Source organism: Megascapheus bottae, chromosome 8, assembly GCF_031878675.1.
Source record: "Megascapheus bottae isolate mThoBot1 chromosome 8, mThoBot2.hap1, whole genome shotgun sequence".
In the NCBI taxonomy this organism is placed as follows: domain Eukaryota; kingdom Metazoa; phylum Chordata; class Mammalia; order Rodentia; family Geomyidae; genus Megascapheus; species Megascapheus bottae.
In genome coordinates, this window is record NC_143516.1 from 47,788,546 (window position 1) to 47,806,513 (window position 17,968).

General features: G+C 37.4%; 1 protein-coding gene across 2 annotated transcripts in view; it reads right to left on the reverse strand.

Moving 5' to 3' along the window:
- Nucleotides 1–5,008: 5,008 nt before the first annotated feature.
- Nucleotides 5,009–17,968, reverse strand: part of Klhl32 (kelch like family member 32) — a 188,347-nt gene continuing 175,387 nt past the window's right edge. For both annotated transcript variants that reach the window (XM_090338397.1, XM_090338398.1), the window contains 3 exons: nt 15,928–16,120; nt 12,534–12,628; nt 5,009–6,344 (listed from right to left, as the gene is read on the reverse strand). In XM_090338397.1, the coding sequence (XP_090194523.1) occupies nt 6,183–6,344; nt 12,534–12,628; nt 15,928–16,120 (450 nt within the window). In that variant the 3' untranslated portion in view covers nt 5,009–6,182. The remainder of the gene's footprint in view (nt 6,345–12,533; nt 12,629–15,927; nt 16,121–17,968) is intronic.

Sequence of the window (17,968 nt, forward strand, 5' to 3'; positions counted from 1 at the left end):
GACAGTAAGATGTAGTTTTGATTTTCATTAAAGTTAGGTTTCTGAGGATGACATAAAAATATGGAGGATCCTTTGCAAAAAACCACTCAGTGGTTTTGCTTTTGCATAAGGAGAATTTCCATAGTTTAAAAGTTACCTGTCTTTACCTATCCCTGTTGTACTATCTTCTTAAGCCCAGCATTTGCTCCATAATGATGTTCCAATCAGGAATGGACCACACACACACACCCGTGAGCCCATAAGATTATATTAGAGCCAAAGAGTTGCTACTATCTGCTGATATAGCTATTGAACCTCATAGCAGAGCCTAGGTCTCTCAGTTGTGGTGCTGATGGGCAAGACAAGACTTCTGTTACTTGCCAGTCTTAAGATATACAGCACATACAACTTCAAGTTAGTACAACTGGCATATATGTAGCAAATGTTGGTTTATGAATTTAGTGTTGTCATTTTAGAATATACTCCTATGATTAAAAAAAAAATTACCAGCTGGTTATTGGTGCCTCATGCCTATAATCCTAGCTAGTCAGGATACTAAGACCTAAGGATCAAAGTTTGGAACCAGCCTAAGCAGGAAAGTGCATGAGACTGTTATCTGCAGCTAACCACCAAAAAAGTAAAATTAGAGTTGTGGCTCAAGTGGTAAAATGCGAGCCTTGTGTCAAAAAGGGACAGCGTCTAGCCCAGCAGTGCCAGGCTAGTCCAGCAGCAGTCTCATGTACCACACTTATCTAACTCTTGTTGCACCAAGAACCCTCCTGCAAATGAATTTTGATGTTTAGTGAAAGACAGTTTCCTCAGAATGCATCTCTCTATTGGGTGACAAGTAACAGCATTTGATGTTTCCTACTTTTGCCCTTTTTTCCCCCTTCAGGTCCTGGGGATTAAATTTAGGGCCTGGGTGCTGTCCCTGAGCCTCTCTTAAAGCTGCTCTACCACTTGTGTCATTTGTTTATGTGGCACTGAGGAATTGAATCCATGCATGCTAAGCAAGCATTTTATCACGAAGCCACGTTCCCAGTCCTGTGATCCTTTTTTATTATTATTATTTTTTTTATTTTTTTGCCAGACCTGGGCTTGAGCTCAGGCCCTAAGCACTGTCCTTGGACTTTCTCAAGGTTAAAGCTCTACCACCTGGGCCACAGCACCACTTCTGGCTTTTTTCTGTGTATGTGGTACCGTGGAATTGAACCCTGGTCTTCGTGCATGCTAGGCAAGCACTCTACCACTAGGCCAAACTCCTGGCCCCCTTGTGACCCTTTTTTTTATGGTCCATACTCTCACAGTTTGCGGGGAGAGGGAATTGTTCTGTTTGAATTTTGAGACTTGATCTTGCACCATAGCTCAGGGTGTCTACCTGCCTCAGCCTCCTGAGTTTTGGGGTTACAAGCATGCTTCACCACACCTGGCTTCACAAGTTTGTACAAGCTACTTTACTCTTCAAATTACATAAGACTTTCCATCTTCATGAATAGGCTTTTTGTCTATATCTTTTGATATTCCTTTCCTTTTTCTTTCTTCCTCCTCCCCACCCCCCATCAGGACTGTGCTATGTAGTCTAGGTTGGCCTTGCATTGAGCTTGCCATCTATCTGCTTCAGTCCAGCACTGAGCTTATAGGCACATTCCTCTATGTCACCTGTCACTAGCTTTTTGCTGTATATGATAATATGTTGTATGAAAATTTTGTAAGCTTCTGCATTTGAGAAAACTTTCAGGAAGTCGGTCCTTCCTAAATCCTACCTGTTATAGCAGTAACCTCTTGCCTCTGCTTCTTAGAAATACTTCCTTGTAAGAAACTATGCCATATGCCAATGTCAGTAGCATGCTTTGGGGACAAAACAGTCTGAGGCTGGAATTTGAGCTTGCTAGGCAGGTTTTTGTACTTCAACCTTGCTCCCAACCCAGTTTTGCTTTTGTGGTATACCTCATGACTGGGATTAAAGATATGAACCACTCCCAGCTTGTTTGTTTGATTTTGCCAGTCAAAACAAACTTTGAGCTCAGGGCCAGAGCACTGTCTTTGGATTTTCTCAAGGCTAGAGCTGTACCACTTGAGCCTTAGCACCACTTGCGGCTTTTTTCTATGTATGTGGTACCAAGGAATCGAACCTGGGTGTTCATACATGCTAAGCAAGCACTCTACCATTAGCTTGTTTTTTGAGATGAGGGCTCAGATAACTTTCTTGCCTGGTATGACCTTTAACCATGGTTTTCTGATCTTCTTCTCCCATGCTGATAGGATTACAAGCCTTGAGTGATCATACCTAGCCTCAGTCATATTTACCTTGTTAAAACAATTGGTCCGGGAAGCTAATAATGTATTCTTTCACGTGTTTAATTAGATATGAGACTGACAATATCAGTTTGATAGACATATATGGTTAGATACCAAATTCTGTACTAAGTGATTGTGATTGTTATTTCCTGCTTACTAGAATCTATATTGTACTGATAGTTATCCAATTTATTGCATGGTCTGGACATTGTGTTTTATGCTGTTCATAAGTTATTTGTGCATATGGTAAAAAGGAAAGTTATGTATATATAAAATTTTAAATGTATATATTTACTTGTATTATGCCCATGACTATGCAACTTCCTTTTTTGACAAGTCCACTATTTGAAAACTAAAATAAATATGAACTATGTCATGTGGAACAATAATTGACTTATTCCTATTGATTTTATGCTTTGTGATAAAAATCTTTGAGCTTTTGCTGTGGCTGGAGGCATATGACATAAAGAAGACAATGAGAAAGGTACCATAAATACTATAATTGTAGCCTAACATCAAGTCATTTTTAAAGATCTAAGGGATTTTACATTCACATTATTTTACATAGTTATGTCTCTACTTGCTTTTGCCTCCCACAGCAAGAATCCTCTGCTGCCAATTGCCATTATCTCACACCTGTCATTGTAGCTACTGTCGTCGTAGCTACTCAGGAGGCTGAGATCTGGGGTTTTGAGTTTGAAGCCAGTCTGGTAGGAAAGTCTGAGTGTCTTACCTCCACTCAAGCAGCAAAAAAACTTTTTTGCATATATTTTTTATTGTAATTATAGAAGGGTTACATTATATTCACCAGATAGACGGTGCATTACTTCACATACATTGATACCCTTTCTCATGTCTTGGTCCCCATTTCCCTCTCCCACCCCAAGCAGCAAAAATTTTAAAAGCCAGAAGTAGAGCTGTTTTTCAATTAGTAGAGTGCTAGTAGTTGAGCAAAAATGGCCCTGAGTTCAAGCCCACAGCACCAAAAAAACCCAGAGGAATATTCTGCTAAGATATATGTGGTACAGTGATCCCTCACATATTACATTAGGTTGTAGCAGCCTAAGACAGTTGTCCTTCGTTGTATCTTGGGTCGCTTAATACTACTCGGTGGATTTTCACTTATTGCTCACTCGGTAGGTGAGAGATCGCTATTTATGGATTTTTTTTTTACAGTCATGGTAAGTGAACCACGATATAGCAAAGGACCACTGTACTACTTTTTGTTCTTTTTGTCAAAAGTAAAACCTTTAAGTAATATTTAAATATCAGAAGTAGTACAGTCTATAGAAATTAAAGTACAATATGGCTCTTAATTTTGAAGTAAAAGTAGGAGATACATTACCACAGTGTGTATGTGGCGGGGGTGGTTTATATTCTCATTGGTATATGTCTTCATGTCCCAAAGCACAATTTAATCGATTATTTTTCTGCTTTTATTGATACTTTTGAAAAAGGTATCTAATTTCAGGTGACCTTTGTTTCCTTCTCTTTTTAGGGAAGGAATGTTATTACTTGAACCCAGGGCCTCATGTTTGTCATACAAGTGCTCTACTACTTCAGTTGTACCTTTGGCCCTTTTGCTTGTTGAGATAGCTTTCTAACTTTGTCTACATAAGCCTCTAATTTTTAAGTCCTACTCTACCTCCTCAATTACCACTAAGTCAGAATATTGTCTTTTTGAGGCTATTGTGGCTATAGATATAAAGGATGAAAACCTTCTTAAGTTCCAAGTTCAATTCTATAATAGTAGTGAATAATACATTATAAAACTCACTAAGGAGGGATTTGATCATTTATGCTAATTTAAATGAGTAGATAGACAATCAGATAGAAATAAATGTCAATCCCAGGCTACCTTTCCATCATCAGGCACACTTATTCTCAGGCTATTTTCTTTTCATTTTGTATATGTATGTTCTGGGAAGAAAAATGGCTGTTAATGGTTTAACAAGGAAAAATGCATGTGCCAAATAGGAAATTTAATAAACTTGAAATCTTGTTTAGATCTTTCTTAAGAGTTCTGAAATGCTAGGGTCTATTTTCTTGACTTAATTTCAACTTAGCTTATATGAACCTTCTAAAGTTGCTGTTAACAGCTTAAATATCAGTTATGAATATATGTTTTCACTGTTTTTTTTTTTTTTTCCTCAAGGCTAGTGCTCTACCATTTAAGCCACAGCACTACTTCTGGCTTTCCTATGTATGTGGTACTGAGGAATTGAATCTTGGTCTTTCTGCATGCTAAGCAAGCACACTATCACTAGGCCAAGCTCTTGACTCCTGTTTTCACTGTTCTAAACTGTCCTAATACTGTCAATCTTGTTATATAAATTCTTATTCTTTTTAAAATTTGCTTTTTTTCTTCCTATCTTACATTGACTTTTAATCTGAATTCCTAAGGAACCATATATATTTCTTAAACAATACTTGACATTTTAAAATAAGGCACAAAGCTAGAAGTTCTGTATCTAAGATTAAAAAAAAGATTTTTTTTTTTTTGAGTGGGAGGCAACACTGGAGGCCAGCCTGGGCTACATAGCAAGGGCCTGTCTCCAAAAACAAGTAATTTTTTCATTCATATTTAATGACTAAGAATAGTTATATGAATAAAATGACCAAAGGTTCTGAGGGCTAAGTCAAAGCAAAGTTTTTTAATAAACATGACCTTGAATCCTGGTGAGATTAGGAATGAAGAAATTCAGATCATACTCATTGAATTTATGTTCAAATGTGATTAGTACAGCTTTATTTATTTTTATTATAAACAAAGCAGACCCAAAACCTTAGCCCACAAGGGAATTGGTATGCATTATGGAAAGTGCTGGTACCACATGTAATACGTGTGGACAAGTGAACTTCTCACAAACCCTCCTGCTGGCCGACTCCTTAAAACAAGAACTGCTACTTCTACATGTAAATTTATGTTAAAGCACTTGATGGTCTCATGCTTAGTACAGCCAACTTTGTATCAGCTTTAAAATATTGTACTTTAGGAAGTGATTTGTGAAATGTAGAGGAATTTTGGAGGCATGGATTGTATGGTTGTGAATATCTTTGGTGTTGGTAAAAACCTTTCTAGTGAAGAAAAGCACAGCTCATGTGAGTTTTTAAAGATCTTTATCCCATGCCACACATTCCAAGTTCTACCTAGTCATTTATAAGCTTAAAAACCATCTGGTTAAGTTACAGGGCTCCCAGCACATCAAAATAACGTAAATTTGAGTAACATTCCCCCCGCCCCCTTAGGCATATCTTTAGTTTGTCTGATCTTTACATTTTTTGAATTAATACAAAAATTCTCTAAAAGGTGGGAGAATGAAACGCCTGTAAGTTTCTAAGGACAAAATAACCAAGGTGGAAAGATCTAGTTATTTCAATGCCTATTATCCATATCATCTGAATAAAATATGGCACCTAAAAATATGACATCATAATGCTGACTATCTACTGAGCTGGGCTTCATGTTAAATTTGGAAAAGAACATTTACAAGGCAATATTTAAGTAATGAAGGGGATAAGTACAAAAGATTTGAAGATAACTAATGTGTGAAACAAATTGTCTTAACTAACAGTGTCATGTCCTAGACAGTGCTAATTAGAAACATGTACAAAGAATATTTCACTGACCCATGGAAAAACTGTAGCATTGAGTTGACACTAATCTACACCACAATAAAAGTCAAACGTATTGTGCTATATGTTGACATACACAAAGAAAGCTCTCAATCATGTACTTTAGAAAACTTTTTTGTTTTTGCTAATTTTTACCTGAAGATAAAAGACCTATGAAACAAGACAAGGAAGCATTGAGCACTGAGGCATTCAAGTCCAGAATCTGAAAGTCAAACTTGATTTTTTTTTTTCCTCCATTGGTGATGGTTATTAACAAAAGCATTGGCTCTTCAGATGGTGCCAATTCTGTGATGAGGCACTTGGAGAGTTTGAAGGTTGGGGCATGTGAAGTATGGGGCTGGAAGGAAGCACGCTGCTATTCCATTGGAAGCAAAAGGTAGTGTAGGCCCATAAAATACTTCTTCTTTGCCTTCTCTGCTCACATCTAGAACCTACAAAACAGTGACAGCAGGTGACTACTCTCAGCAGAGCTGTGGGCTATCAAGGAGCCCCTTGGACTGATGATTTAAAAAAATAAACATAAGGTGCCCTTGATATCCTGTTGCTAGAAAGTATTGATTATATTTCTCCACTTCTGATAATAGGTGTATCCCCCAATTCTTCATCCACGGATCTTTAATGATTCTGTGGACTTAGATCTTCGGTTCCTGGTGTGATAATCCTTCAATAACACTTACACAGTAGTTAATATATTGTTTAAGATGAAAGGAGCCCCTAAACTCCAAGCTCATGGTGGGGGGGGGGTGTGGAGGCAGTCACTGAATCCTAAAACAAAATGTCATCCATCTTTTAACTTTTTTTTTTACCCAAATGAACTTTTACTTCTCCCAATCCATTTACCAATCTACCCTATCAGTACTAATTTAGAATATCTCCTTCACACCAAGTACAAACTTCTATTCAGTAATTTATGCATCTTATTATAGTACCACACCAACAGTTGTTTTGAATACTATACATTTCTTTATTATTATATGTTGGTTCTTCCAGAGAAACTTTTAAGATCTATATAGCAAGTATCTATCCCTTACCTTCTTGATAAGATAAAGACCTGGGAATTTGGCTTAGTGGTAGAGTGCTTGCCTAGCATGCACAAAGACATGGGTTCGATTCCTCAGTACCACATACATAGAAAAAACCAGAAGCGGTGCTGTGGCTCAAGTGGTAGGGCAGTAGTCTTGAAACAGCCCAAGGGCAGGACAGTGCTCAGACCCTGAGCTCAAGCCCCAGACTGGCAAAAAAATAAATAATAAAAATAAAAATAAGTAATGAGCAGTAACTTAACTAATAAAGTTTTCCAATATCTGAGCTGTAGGAGGCAGCCCCCCCAAAACCAGGATTATAAAATCCCTTAACAATATTCCTTCCCCAAAAATGATCCATTCTCAGAAGGCAAAATGACAGTGAGATAATCGTCCAGAGAGCTTTTGTCTGGGTTCATGGGCCAACTGAGACTGCATATGTTAAGCAGATGTAATGTATTTAATCTGCAAAGGGAAAAGGAAGCTTTGGCAGTTTTTCTTCAAAACACTCCCCTGTAAACTGGCAGAAAGAAGGAGTCTGGGAGAATGTGGTGCCAGATTGGCAGCATATCCTCCAGTCACAAGAAACTCATAGTAAATGAGAATAGTAGAAGGGAGCGGAAAACAGACTCACCACTTAAGCAGCTGCTCCCTTATGTACTACTTGTCATCTGTGGTATACCAAGACATTTCTGTATCAGACATTTGCTTACACACTTACAAATAAGCCATGAATACTTTCACTTTATAGAAATCTGTTTCCAGTATATCTATCCATAAATCACTGGCTAGCAAGTCAAGAGCTCAGTCTGTAAATATGTACTAACTAACTTAGGAGTTTAGCTTTTCTCTTGTTGGAATCTTGTGGTCAATCAGGGAGTCAAAGTGTGGCCAGAAATGAAATAATATGCTCTCCGAATCCTACAAGCAGCTTCTCTGGTAGCCAAAATTACACAAGTGACTATTAATGAATTTGGACTAGGGTCCAGAAAGATCCATCTAATGAGACATGCTGGTATTTTCATGGGAAAAAAATATTCCCTCTGGATATTAATAGAATAATCTCTGAGCTATTTGAGAGTAACCTCCATTAATCAGCCTAAGATTAATAGTATATAGATTAACCTTGGATTGAAGATTATATGGATTAGTAATCTATGGCACAAAAGTTTAAACTGTGATCATTGTAGTGTGCCTGTGATTTTTACCATGGTCGTGATGTACTTTTCTATTAACTGTCTCTACTTTCTTGTGAGCATTTTCTTCAGTCTTCCACTAGCTTGCTTCCCTATTAAATATTCTGCTAACAAATAGCAAAGAAGTGGCTTGCTTTTAAACAGGCCGCTAATCTTTCCAGCCCTCCCACAATTGATCTGTAGCCAACCATAAAGCATGGTTCAGCCTTGGTTCAGAAACAATAGTATCATCAGCAACCACTTGTCAATTATTAAAAATTCAAAAATATGTATGGTGGGTCTGTTATTTGTGACAATTTTTATTCCTAACATCTCTGATAGCCACTATAGTAATATGGAAACATTACTGTTAATAATAAAGACTGAAAATTTTTTATCAATTTGTCTGTGCTTTATAGAACCATATGCTAGCCTTAGCGAATAGATAGGATTTGGTTGATTCTGTTTATCAAAGAGCAACAGAATGACTGGGAATGTGGCTCAGTGGTAGAGTGCTTGCCTAGCATGCATGAAGTGCCAGGTTCAATTCTTCAGTACCACATAAACAGAAAAAGCCAGAAGTGACACTGTGGTTCAAATGGTAGAGTGCTATTCTTTTTTTTAATTGTAATTAATAAAAGGGTTACATTATATTCACCAGATAGAAGGTGTATTACTTCACATACATTGATACCCTTGCTATTCTTCAGCAAAAGACACTCAGGGTCAGTGCCCAAGCCCTGAGCTCAAGCCCCAGGACTGGCAAAAAATAAAAAAACACAGAATTACCCAGAGTTTTTTTTAATATATATAACATTATATACAATATATATACACATACTATATATACTATATATAGTATATTATACATACATATATATTTATATGAATATTGCAAATCTCGGGAGAAGCTTATGGCTTATGTCACTAATACAGGAATTTACTTTTTTTTAAAACCAGTCCTGAGGCTTGACTCAGGTCCTGGGCATGGTCCCTGAGCTTATTTTGTTCAAGAATAGCACTCTGCCACTTGAGCCACTGCGCCACTTCCGGCCTTTTCTGTGGATGTGGTACTGAGGAATTGAACCTGGAACTTCATACCTACTAGCAAGCACTCTATCACTAAGCCACATTCCCAGCCAACTAAAAAAAATAAAAATAAAAAAACATCTTTAGAATACCGCAATTCTGAAGATTCATTTAAATAATTCAGTGGTGCCAGGTACCATTCTATACCACTTCATGTCTTGAAGGTAACTCATCTTGCTTGAGAACAGCCAGACATTAGCAATGTGGTGTATTTAGTTATTGATCTCTCATGGGAAAAGTGTTTTTGGAAGAAAAACAAATTATGAGATTCTGGTGTTTTGTTATTAATTTTCTTTGTCTTATATGCCAACTTTCAAGACTATTCCAAAACAAGAGATCTGGAAATATTTGAAATTATGGCAGCTTGTGGTCTCCTAAATCTGACATATATGGAGAGTTCATTTTAAGAATTAAGTTATAGCTTTAACTTACATTCTATTTCTTAAACTAATCAAGTATTAAAATGAATGGAAATATACCATAAATACTTAAAATTTGCAAGGTAATGAAAAGTAATCTCCAACTTAATTCCATTGGCAAAAAGTCAAATGAAGTTTTCAAAGACACTTTTTCCTATTAGTTGCCCAGTTCAATGTTTTATCAATTCTGAAAAGTGAAAATTAAAAACAAACTTAAAAGACTGAAAACTGCCACATGGATGCTTGGAAGAAGACAGAAGCTATTCTTCAGGTGAAAACATTAGGCATATTTGTTGATATTCAAAAAATATGGCTAAGCTCTTCTACAAAATATACCTTAAAATTCTTTTAAAATTATGATGCTTCGTCTTTGGGTCTAATATTTTTTTATCATTTCCCCATTCATTGGCATCTTTTCTTTGTTCTATTCTACTTTCTTTGAGTTTATTTTTAAATTTACTGTAAATTTATTGACCTGTATTTATCCTAAAATCTTGGCTATTTACTACTTTCATTTTCACACAATTCTGAGATTGTTTTACATCCCATTATTACTTCTTTAATCCCTAAGTTATATAATGTTTCATCATTTCAAGATTATAGGGGTACTTCTAACATCTTGTTCAGGCCAAGCTTAGAGATGCATAATGCTAATTTTTTGAAATTATAAGTTTCCATAGTGATTATTTATTCTCAAAGTGCTTCATGTATACTATGAAAAATATATTCTAGTTCTTATCCACTTGTCACCTGTTGATTGTTTTTTATGTCTTTCCTGTGCTTGCTGACTTTTTTTCTATTTGATGTATATTAGAAGAATATTTAAATCCATAAAATAGGCAAACAGCTCAAGAAGAAAAAAGATAACATAAATATAGGAAATATAAGTCTTATGGGTACAGGAAAATAGAACTAAATCCAACGATTAAGTACTAGAAACTAGAAGACTTTAACAAATAAGTATCTTTGATGTGTGTCATATATATGATGTGCATATATATAAGCTGTGTAGATTATATGTGTATGATGTATATAGCATATGCATGTTTGGTATATCTTTTAGATATGCCATGAGATTATATATATATATAATTAAATATGACTAAAGAATCAAAATCTTGAAAAATATTGAAGTTGTTCAAACTTGCTGCAAGCTGAGGGTATGCTCGAGGAGTACAGCATCTGCCTAGCCACCATGAGGCTCTAAGTTCAAACCCCAGTACCATCCTCCCCCGCAAAAAAAGAAGAAATGAGAAACAACCAGCATATTAGTATGTGCCTGTAATCCCAGCACTTTGGAGGTTGAGGAAGGAGTGTTGCATGTTCCAGGCCAGCCTGAGCTACATAGAGAGACTGAATCTCATTCCTCCCACCCCCAAATAACTTCCCATATATAGTAACAGTAGTTAAAAGTCTATACTTTCCTTGATACCAGAAGAAAAATAGCTAAAATTGAGATCTCAATTTGTTTTTTTATAAGTGAACATGTTAGAACACTTAAGAGTTGTAAAAGCGTAAGATACAAAAATGCATGAAGTATTCATCCAGTGATGAAGGCTATTGCATCTGTAAAAAGCCCAGCTGGCGTCCTGCTGGTCTGGGCTTCTCCCCAACCCAGGTACAGATGCACCAGAGCTATTGTCTGGGAGAGAGACTGTCCCTTTCATACCAACCATTGCTCAGAGACTGCCAGAGACCAAGAACGCTATTGTAGGTAGCATTTATGGAAATGAGATGCAATGAGATACAGAGTAAAACAATGAAGATGAGATAGTTGTAAAGTTTTCAGAGGATGAAAGGCTATTACCAAATTTTTCTGGATTTTTTTTAAAGTAAGTCACCCCAGTTTCCCTGTTTCCAGTGCATGTTTCATGTTTTTTTTCAAATCTTTAAAACATTGTTATTGTAGAGGTGATTTACAGAGGGGTTACAGTTACATAAATCAGGTAATGAGTACATTTCTTATTAAACAGTGTCACCTCTTCCCTTACTTTCTTCCAGCTTTTCCCTCCCTACCTTCCTTCCATACAAGTTGTATAGTTCATTTTCAACTCAGTGTCTAGTGAGTGGCTCACACTTTATCCCACTGTGTCTGTGCTCCCTCTTACATGCAAGACAAAAATCAAAAACAGCACCCAATGAGAAAAAATTAAAAAAGCAAAATAACATAAAACCTTTTCTATTTCTTGGAGCTCATTTTGATAAACATCATTTTATATGATCATATGCCCATAGCTATTGAAGCTTTGTGATCCTCTCCTAAGAATATCTTCCTTTGGTCTCTTTGTGTGAATGTCTAGTGTCCTGTATAGTGTTATCATGTCCCAGTGTATTTTCTTTTTGTCTTTTACCTTCAAGTGTGTTTATTTGTAGATTTAAATCTTGTTCCTACTTTTTTTTTTGTCAGTCATGGGCTTGAACCCTGGGCCTTGGGTTATCCTACTCTGACACTTCAGACACAGCACCACTTCTTTCCACTTTTAATTTCAACATGTCTCATTCATTCTTTTGTGAGAAAGGACAGGGTTTAGTGGTTGAACTAGCTAAACCTATCCCCAAAATAGGCCTTGAACTCTACCTGTGAATATGCCCCCTGTTTTAGCTGCATTGCAAACTGATAAAAGCACTTGGGTCAAAGCTTGGTCAGGTGGCTCACGCCTGTAATCATAGTTACTCAGGAGGCTAAGATCTGAGGATCAAGATTCCAAAGCCAGCAAGGGCACAAAAGGACTTGAGTCTCTTATCTCCAATTAACCTCTAGAAAATGGGAAAAGGACCTTGGCTCTTGGTAGAGCAGTAGCCTTGAGCTGAAGAGCTCAGAGGCAGTGCCCAGGTCCCATAACTCAGGCCCCATAACCCACAAAAAAAAAAAAAAAGCACATGGGTCAACTTCAAAAGAAACTCCAGCCACTTACCTGGATACAAGCCAGAGGCTCATTGGTCCAAATTGAATATCCACCAACTAAATATATTCTCCCATTATGTACAGCGACTCCAGATTCATTCTGGCCTAAAGTAAAAAGAATTGAATGAGAAGAAAAAAACATCATTTCTTACATGTTTTAATTAACCCTTTTTCCCCTGAGGAAGACAATTTCCCCTGTGGCACTTGTTATACTGCATGGGGTTTTTGTAGGAACTAATCACTACCTCTAGAAAGTAAAAGAATTAACTATGTCAGGTCAGAACCAGACCAAAGCACTTGCTAACCAGCCAAGTTAGTCAAATGAAGAATTAAACAAAGCAATAATAAACTACACTATACTATAGCACTATACTCTTGTAAGTATGCCATTAATTTATAGCAATAAAATCTGGTATATTTTAGATATGCAAAACACTCATATGCCCACAAATGCCTTTAAGGTAAGTGCTTACATTCTTTTGGGTAACAACTGCATCCTCAAGAAGACAATAAAACAGAGCCACCTCAAATGAAGACAAATAGCAGAAAAAAAATAGATAAAGTTGCCTCCATGCCTTTCTTTACATACACAACAGTTTTAAGATTACATTAAAGCACCTGAGCTGGGACCAACCTGGATAATCTCTTGATACTAACATGCCAAAATGATGAAAGGTTTCCCCTCCCACTTGGAAAAAAAAAAAAGACAGAATAACTCACTACCACATATTCTTCCCTGGAGGCCATGGAAACGAAAGTCTTTTTTATTGATGAGCTGACACAGGATTGACTGGAGTAATAAATAAGCTGGATTCTATAACAGGCAGAATCACAGATCCAAGGATCCAGGGTCTACAGTGTCCCTACAACTGACAATTCACTTTTTGCTCAAAAATCATTTTGCAAAAACATGCTCAATGCAAAGCACCCAATACTTGTTCCCATTGGAGGCTCTCCAACAACAACTGGGAGTGACTACTGCCCATTCAACATATCCAAATGTCTTCCGGAATTTTGAGTTACTTGTATTTGAACAACCTTGGAAGGTTCTGCTCCTTTGTAGATATTAATAATACACACTGGCATGGGAGACAACTTTTTCCAATCTGCTTTTCCTTCATTCTTTTTTTTTTTTTTTCAGGTGGAAAGGGACCACACTTATGCCTGGCTGAGGATATATAGTTAGAAAACCCTTTGTGGGCCAGGAGCATAGCCTAGTGGTAGAGTGCTTGCCCAGCATCCTAGCATGCATGAAACCCTGGTTTCGACCACCATTTCACTGAACTCCTGAACTTAAAAGACATAAAAAAGGATGAAACAAGCTTGGTGTAGTGACTTATGCCTATAATCCTAGCTACTCAGGAGGCTGAGATCTAAGGATCAAAGTTCAAAGCCAGCCCAGGCACAAAAGGACCGGAACCCTTATCTCCAGTTAACCTCTAGAAAACAGGAACTGGGGCTTGGCTCAAGGGTAGGGCGGTAGCCTTGAGCTGAAGAACTCAGGGACAATGCCTAGATCCAGGGGTAGGGCAGTAGCCTTGAGCTGAAGAGCTTAGGGACAGTGCCCAGGCCTAGAGTACAAGTCCCACTACCCCCAGGGGGAAAAAGAAGGATGATACAGTGAGAAGTAAAATATAAATTGCTCCTGTAAAGAATTATTAACTTACAGAACCTTGCTCCTTCTATCTGTATCAATATGTGCCTATTGACTGGTGATAAAAATCCTGGCATGACTATAGACACATGAAGCATCTCCTGCCATAAAAGAAATGAAAATCAAACAACTTAGAGATTCCACCTCACTCCAGTTAGAATGACCATGATCAAAAAATCTAGTAAGAACAGTTGCTGGTGGGGAATGTGGCCAGGAGGGATCACTGCTACATTGTTGGTGGGAGTGTAAACTCATTCAACCACTATGGAAAGCAGTATGGCAGTTCCTCAAAAGACTAAACATAGAGTTCCCCTATGACCCAGCAATTTCACTCCTTGGCATTTACCCAATGGTCCAGAAACAAGGACATACTAAAGCCACTAGCACAACCATGTCATTGCAGTACTATTTATCATAGCGAAGATATGGAACCAACCCAGATATCCTTTAGTAGATTATTGGATCAAGAAGATGTGGTATTTATACACAATGGAATTCTATGCTGCCATTAGAATCACATCACCCCATTTACTCCATTTGTAAAGAAATGGAAAGACATGGAAAAAATCATATTAAGTGAAGTAAGCCAGAACCAAAGGAATATAGGCTGAATAGTTTCCCTCATTTGTAATAATTAGTACACATCTAGGACTCTCCTAGCAGAGGATTGCAAAAGGACAAAACCTAGGTACATAAGGTCATATAGGATGGGACTAAATGAAAGAATCTCTAGGATATGCAAGTAAGAGCTTTAGCTTGTGAGATTGTTGTTCTCAATGTAAGTAATTTCTCTTCTCTTTTGTTGCCCATTGGTTAATGTCATATAGTTACTGTATCTGACTTTGTTACTTGTTATAATGTATATATGTTGTTTTTTTTTTTTTTGCCAGTCCTGGGCTTGAGCTCAGGGCCTGAGCACTGTCCTTGGACTTTTCTCAAGGCTAGAGCTCTACCACTTGAGCCTCAGCACCACTTCCGGCTTTTTTCTATGTATGTGGTACCGAGGAATCGAACCCGGGTCTTCATGCATGCTAGGCAAGCACTTTAACCACTAGGCCAAACTCCCGGCCCTATAATGTATATATGTTTATTTGAAATAGGAACAGGGGGTAAAATAGATGATTGGAAAGGGTGAGGGGAGGGAATGGAGACAAAACATGAGAAGGGGATATGGATGTGTGAGAAGTGATATACCTAGTATCTGGCAAATGTAACTGTAACCCTTCTATACATTATCCAGACAATAGAAAATAAATTTTAAAAAGCGCCCTGGTATGATTCTTTTGGTTCTATAAAAACGTGTACAAAGGTAGCGACACTTACTTTCTACAGAAAGTAGAGCCACTTCAATGTGTCCACAATGTTACAAGAGAAAAAGTAAGCAGCTTTTTAGTTAATAAAAGCAAGTTGCTTTACTGACTGCACTTCATATTTGGAGATGCACCAAAAAAAAAAAGTCTAAAAGTCTAAGGAAACAAATCCTCAATAAGCAAGTGTAAAAACTTCTTAAAATCTCTGAATATAATATATGTGGATATTATATATTTGCTTTTACTCAAAAACGTGGAGTTCTGCCATTTGAGCCACATTGGTTTTTTGCTGATCCATTTGAAATAAGAGCACAGACTTTCTTGCTCAGGCTCACTTTGAACTGCCATCCTCAGGTTCCTGCCTCACGATAGGATTACACCAGTGAGCCATCAACACCTGGCCCTGTTTTAAAAAAAAAAGTTTTAAATCAGATACTTGCCAGTCAACAGGTTAAAATTGCAACGGGTCCACTGATCAGTGTCCATGTTGTAAGAATCTATGTGGCGCACAAGAATCCGGTCATTGTTGTAATCCAGATCATTGCCTCCTAGAACATAAAGCTTCCTCTGGATGGCAGCCATGGAATGGTAGACTCTTCTCTGTAGCATGGGGCTGCGGCTTATCCACTTATTCTGGGGGGATGGGGGGAGAGAAAAACATGCAAGTACATTCTCTTAGTAGGGGCTGTCTTTGGTAGAAACAGCAGCAAGCTCATTGTCCATCAGGACCCAATGTTTTTATCCACATGTTATTTGATTATCATTTACATTCATGAAGAAAGCGGTCTTTTCTTTTTTTCATATATTTTTTATTGTAATTAATAGAAGGGTTACATTATATTCACCCAATAGAAGGTGCATTATTTCACATACACTGATACTCTTTCTCATGTCTTGGTCCCCATTTCCCTCCACCTACCCCCTCCCCTCATCTTGTTTTCCCCCCTTCCCTATCCTATTTCAAATAACCAAATAAGCATATATACAACAAGGTGAAATACTGTAATAATATGAGATAACCAAGGGACAGCAAAAGAGATGAGAGATAACATAGTATATTAAGGACAACAATCACTCATTATATGGCTTTTGTTTCTATATCCTGGAGGTCTTTTCATTTAGCATCATACTATATGGCCTTATGTATCTAGGTTTTGCTCTATTGCAAATCTCTGCTATGAGGGCCCAAGGTTTCTACTGATTATGACAAATGAGGGAAATTATTGAGCCTATGTTCCTTTGAATCTGGCTTACTTCACTTAACATGATTTTTTCCGAGTGAAAGCTGTCTTTTCTATCCAAGTGTTTTGCTTCTTTTTCTATCTGTTTTGTGAGAATTGTTTTTCTAAAAGGTTCCTGGTTTCGGCCAGGTAGCTTGGCCCTTGTTAATTACACTTTAATTAGCTCTTTTTTCTTACTCCACTTTAATGAAGACATCCTGTAATAAACCCGTTGAATTTTAGTATATACATCAGATTCTTGTTAATTAAGTCACATCCTTTTGCAGTCTGGGAACCTAAACTCAGCCAGTCCAAGGAGAGGGACAGGATCTGCTGGGTTAGGGATAAAATGGGAGCAGCCTGCCTGGTCTGTATGCTTGCTTTCTTGAATTTTATTGATTGTTGGACAGAGAGCACCTTCTGCAGAAGAAAACTTTGCCTTTCTGAGTTCTTCTTCAGTTGGCGTCCTCATTTCCCCATGACATCCCAATATCCCAAGGCATAGGTAATGTGTATTCGAAGTCATGAGCTTCTTACATGCAAATAAGTACCAAAGAACCACAATGTCTAGTATTATTTTGTGGCTTAAATAAGACAATTCTTCTGGTTTGCATTTTAGAAGACACTTCACGTTTTATGAGGGACATATTTAAATATTTCATAAAGGCTCATCTTTTTAATTATCTTTGGTTGTACAAAGGGGTTTCAAGTCAACAAATGAGTGTATAGATAGACAACATGTTAAGCAGTGTTACCACCCCCATCATTCTCCCCCAACCTTTCCAATTCCAACCATACCTTCAAGCTGCTTATATGTATATTGAGGATTCATGACTGTATTGGCTAATTCTGCCTCTTTCCATTTGTCTGCCCCCTCTCCTTGTCAAATTCAGAGAATTTGCTCATGGAAATTACTCCCTAATTATGTGACTGGATATGTGGTGAATAGTGGTGTAATGATTAAGAGAACAGTCTCTTGATCCCAAATGCCCAGACTATAACCCATGTGTGTTGTTTAGCAGTTTACTTAATCTCTGCCTGTTTCCTCTGTAAAATGGGGATGTTAATACGTACATGGTATTGTGAAGATAAAATGAGCTAATACATGTTACACATTTAGTAAAATGTTACATGTAACATGTTCAATATATGTTCCCATTTAAAAAATGAATAAAAAGATAATCACTGGATACCCAAGGTCCCTTGATAACCTAGGCTGCAAATACCTTTGCTTTCCTTTCCAAAAGCTTACTTTTTTTTT